Source organism: Athene cunicularia (genome assembly GCF_003259725.1).
Source record: "Athene cunicularia isolate RWA chromosome 5 unlocalized genomic scaffold, athCun1 chr5_part2, whole genome shotgun sequence".
Taxonomy (NCBI): domain Eukaryota; kingdom Metazoa; phylum Chordata; class Aves; order Strigiformes; family Strigidae; genus Athene; species Athene cunicularia.
In genome coordinates this window covers 21,813-26,494 of record NW_020799102.1, presented here as the reverse complement: position 1 = coordinate 26,494, position 4,682 = coordinate 21,813, and the positions used below count along the sequence as shown (strand labels likewise).

The 4,682-nt window shown below is 62.9% G+C and overlaps 2 protein-coding genes and 1 long non-coding RNA gene across 3 annotated transcripts in view; 2 read left to right on the top strand and 1 right to left on the bottom strand.

Moving 5' to 3' along the window:
- PATL1 (PAT1 homolog 1, processing body mRNA decay factor) overlaps positions 1 to 4,682 on the top strand; it is a 40,502-nt gene that overhangs the window by 23,319 nt on the left and 12,501 nt on the right. The window lies entirely within an intron of this gene.
- Positions 363 to 909, top strand: MRPL16 (mitochondrial ribosomal protein L16). Its single transcript, XM_026850356.1, has one exon. It carries the CDS (start codon positions 378 to 380, stop codon positions 858 to 860), a length of 483 nt encoding a protein of 160 aa, XP_026706157.1. The 5' UTR covers positions 363 to 377; the 3' UTR covers positions 861 to 909.
- LOC113481068 lies at positions 945 to 3,958 on the bottom strand. The gene is made up of 4 exons (XR_003398590.1): positions 3,370 to 3,958; positions 1,996 to 2,982; positions 1,721 to 1,823; positions 945 to 1,507 (listed from the first exon to the last, which is right to left on the bottom strand). It is a non-coding gene; the product is annotated as an uncharacterized LOC113481068 (long non-coding RNA).

Sequence of the window (4,682 nt, the reverse complement as noted above, 5' to 3'; positions counted from 1 at the left end):
CCAGGGCAGGGTCAGGCTGGCTCTGAGGAAGGATTTCTTTGCAGAAGGGGCTGTTGGGCGTTGGAATGGGCTGCCCAGGGCAGGGGGGGTGTCCCCATCCCTGGAGGGGTTGAAGAGTCGGGTTGACCCAGCGCTGAGGGATCTGGTGGAGTTGGGAACGGTCAGTGTGAGGGTCATGGTTGGACTGGAGGAGCTTCAAGGGCTTTTGCAACCCAGGTGATTCTGTGAGATTTCCTCAGTGAGTCTGTTTCTCCCCCCAAAACATGTGCAAAGTGTGGGGGGTTGGCTGGTGGCGCAGGGCAGGACAGGGGAACCTCTATCCCCCTCGCCCTGCCCCTGCTGTTCCTTGAGATGCCCTGTCCTTCCCCCCACAGGCCATGGGGGGTGGTTACCTCCAGTGGGGCCACTTTGAGATGATCCGCCTGACCATCGGCCGCAACATGGACCCCAAGACCATGTTTGCCATCTGGCGTGTGCCGGCCCCTTACAAACCGGTGACACGGAAGAGCCTGGGGCACCGCATGGGGGGCGGGAAGGGCCCCATCGATCACTACGTGACAGCGGTGAAGACCGGGCGTTTGGTGGTGGAGGTAGGCGGGCGCTGCGAGTTTGAGGAGGTGAAACCTTTCCTCACGCAGGTGGCCAAGAAACTGCCCTTCCCCGCCATCGCCGTCAGCCGCCACAGCCTTGAGCAGATGCGGCGGGAGGAAGAGGAAAAGAAACTCAACAACCAAAACCCCTGGACCTTCGAGCGCATCGTCACCGCCAACATGCTGGGGATGCGCAAGTACCTCAGCCCCTATGACCTGCAGCTAAAGGGACGCTACTGGGGCAAATTCTTCCTGAAACACCGAATTTAACAAACAGCTGGGGAGGGGCCTCTTTAATTAAACCTTCTCCCAAGAACCTGCGTCGGCTGCTGTGGGAGTTTTTTTTGGGGGGGGGGAGGTGCAAACACAGTGCCAGGAGCATCCCGGAGGTGATGAACGCAGCAGGGCTTGTTTCCCACCGCTGAGACATGCAGAACCCCGCAGCAGAGCGTGGGGGATCTCTTTATTGAGGAGGAAGATTCCGGCGGAGGCGGCTGCGCATCCGAAGAGCCGGCGAGGTGAAGAAGTTGCCGCAGATGAGCTCTTGAGTGAGGGGAAAGGTTCCTCCTTCTACCCCGAGCGAGGCAGTCCTCTACATCACCCGCACGCTGCCCCGGGGAGGAACGCGGACGCTCTGTGCTGCCGAGGAGGGGGCTGCTTTGATGCAGAGGCTGCTGACTGTCGGCCAAACAGAGGATGGGGAGCAAGTGGGGAATTTGGGGCGTTGGTGGGAGGGAATTGGGGAGTGGGGCAGGTGGTCTCCACTCCTCCAGGTAGGCGAGGGATGTCCTTGGGGGCTCCGGGGACCGAGGGCTTGGCAGGAGGGTCCCGGGAGCTGGCGGTCAGGGTCTCTCCGATGGCCGGAGCCGCAGGCGGGATCATCCGGGCGATGCCGGGGCAGGAGGGGGAAAGGCCACCTGCAACAGGGAGGAAGATGAGGTGAAGCTGAGAAAGGGGATGTGGCTCCCACCTCTCCCTGATGTGGCTGCTGGGGGACGCCAGGTCTGTGCCATTGTCTTATGGAGACGCTGGCAAGTCCGAGGGAGTGTGAATCCCACCTGGACTAACCGCACCGAGGCCCAAACTCGCTCCCCAGGCATGGGGTGGTAGCGAGGACCCCAACTAGTCACCTGGAGGGCACCAGGTGGGGGAGTCTCAGGCGAAGATGCTCCCAATGCTGGCAGCCAAGATGATGATGAGGATGATGCAGCATATCATGATCAAGATCTTCTTCTGTGAGGAGAGAGAGGGGCTGTGAGGCAGGGCCGAGGGTGGCATGGGGCTGGGGAGGGGAAGACAAGGGACAGGGGCTGAGGGGGCAGCGGGGCAGGTGTGAGCTGGTCCTGTGCAGCACCTGGACATGGCTCTGCCGCAGCAGGGACACGTCCCCATCACCATGACTTACCCAAAATCGCAGAGGGGACAATGGTCTGGCCCAGCCTGGTGGAATCTGTGGGGCTTGGTGGGTGTTCCCAGCCCCGTGCTCCCCTGTCATATCGCCCCAAGGGGCTGCATCACCCCCAAAACAGAGGCTGATCCCAGACCCCTCAGCTAAACCTGCCAGCCCAGCCACGATGCCGCAGCTGCCATGAGCTGAGCCAGAGCCATGCTCAACCCCTGTTTCGGGTGTTTGGGGGTGCCAGCACCCCACTTGTACCCGCAGCACCCCGGCATTGCATTGCACACGGAGAGGAGAGGCGCAGGGCGGGCGTCAGCGGGGATCTTTATTATAATGGCAATTAAATAACCACGACTGCCGCCTCCTCCCGCCCCAGCTCCCCACGACGTCGGGGAGGACGTGCCAGCCGCAGACATCAAGGCCAGGAGGGGACAGGGGTCCCCGGTAGCTCAGTCTGCTGCGACACTGTGAGCAGCAAAGCGTGGCCAGACCTGCTGGCGGCTGCTGGTGCCGCTAAAACCCCCCACCTGACCGTGTCCCTTGTCCCCACGCAGGGGAGGGTCCAGCCCTGGCCTGCTCCGAGTGCGGCACCTTGTCTCCTCTCGCTGGAGCTGTGGCACTGGTTGCCACATCCCAGTGGTGCCACTGTGGGCCCCTCGCTCCCCCCAGCAAGATTTGGGGGGCCGGGAGAAGTTCATTTATCAGTAAAAGGAAAATAAATAGTCCTGTTCCCGCAGGGGACATGAGGACAAGAGGGGCAGACCCCAGGGGACTGGAGGGTCGCAGGGGATGGTTTGGTGTGAGAGAGGAGTCTGGTGTTGGGGTCCCTCCGTGAAGGGGGGGCGGTGGTGCGGAGCTGGAGTCCAGGGTGGGAGCTGGAATGCCAGGAGTAAGGACAGTGGGTCTGGGAGAAGTGGGGAGAGGAGGGGGCCAGGCCGTGGTGCTGGGGAGGGTCCCACTGGGAGACGTCGCCGCTGGGATGGTCAGAAGCATCTGGAGGAGAGGGAAAGGGGGAGATGTCAGCCCCCCAGGTCGGAGAGGATGGCGGGGAGAGGGACAAGGGGCTGCGGGAGGGCCCGGCAAGGATGACAGAGACTGACATGGGGAACGTAGAGCTGAAATACAGACCCCGGAGCACCGCAGAGCCCCGCACACCGCAGACACGAGGCCACCGGACAGCGAGCACCCAGAGCCCAGCACCCCCAGCCCCAAAGGCAGCGGCAGAAACCAAAGCACCAAAGAGCCAGATGCCGGCACAGGGGCCACAAAGCCCCACGGCAGCCCAGCAGTGGCTGTTTGCCATCCCCAAACCCTCAAGGCACAGCCCCAAACCCATGGTGGGGCTCCTCCCCCTCCCCCCCCTCCCCCCCAAACACTTACAGACCACAGCCCCCACTTCGAGGGTTATTTCTTGTTTAACCCCACAGAAAGTCCGATGATGAGCGCAACTATCGCCAGCAAGAGCACCACTACTGCTGCCAAAATCAGCATCTTCTGGAGGAGGCGAGAGGGGAGGTGGGGGCCGGTTATGCCTGCCCTGTGGTTGGGGGGGGGATGTGGAGAGCAGAGGTGGGCGCAGAGGAGCCCCGAAGAGCCAAAGATGCTGCAGACCCAGGGACAGGGCAGGAGGGGCTGAGCCCTCACCAGCTCATCACACCTGAGGGTAGGAGGGGGCTCAGGGCTGGGCCTGGTAGGAGGGACAAAGAGGGACAGAGGTGCCAACCCCGTGGAGGTCATGAGGGAGGAGGAGGGACCAGTTGGGGTGGCTGGTGGTCACTGGGAGTAGGTGGGAGCCATTGGGGTCGTCTGGGGTACGTGAGGGGTGGCTGGAGGACACAAGACGTGGCTAGGGGACACAAGGGGTGGCTGGAGGACATGAGGGGTGGCTGAGGGACACGAGGTGGCTGGAGGACACGAGAGGTGGCTTGGGGACATGAGGGGTGGCTGAGGAACACAGGTGGCTGGAGGACACAAGGGGTGGCTTGGGGACATGAGGGGTGGCTGAGGGACACAGGTGGCTGGAGGACACAAGGGGTGGCTTGGGGACATGAGGGGTGGCTGAGGGACACAGGTGGCTGGAGGACACAAGGGGTGGCTTGGGGACATGAGGGGTGGCTGAGGGACACAGGTGGCTGGAGGACACAAGGGGTGGCTTGGGGACATGAGGGGTGGCTGAGGGACACAGGTGGCTGGAGGACACAAGGGGTGGCTTGGGGACATGAGGGGTGGCTGAGGGACACAGGTGGCTGGAGGACACAAGGGGTGGCTTGGGGACATGAGGGGTGGCTGAGGGACACAGGTGGCTGGAGGACACAAGGGGTGGCTTGGGGACATGAGGGGTGGCTGAGGGACACAGGTGGCTGGAGGACACAAGGGGTGGCTTGGGGACATGAGGGGTGGCTGAGGGACACAGGTGGCTGGAGGACACAAGGGGTGGCTTGGGGACATGAGGGGTGGCTGAGGAACACAAGAGGTGGCTGGAGGACACAAGGGGTGGATTGGGGACATGAGGGGTGGCTGGAGGACATGTGGCTGGAGAACACAAGAGGTGGCTGGGGTACATGTGGGGTGGCTGCGGGACACAAAGGAGTCTCAGGGCCACTGGAGGATATGGGGAGACACTGGGGGCACTGGGAGAGGTGAAGGCATGCTGAGGGACACAGGGGGACATGGCAGGTGCCTTTGGGATGCTG

Coding starts and splice junctions, on each gene's coding strand:
- MRPL16 (XM_026850356.1), top strand. CDS start 378: ATGGGGGGTGGTTACCTCCAGTGGGGCCACTTTGAGATGATCCGCCTG.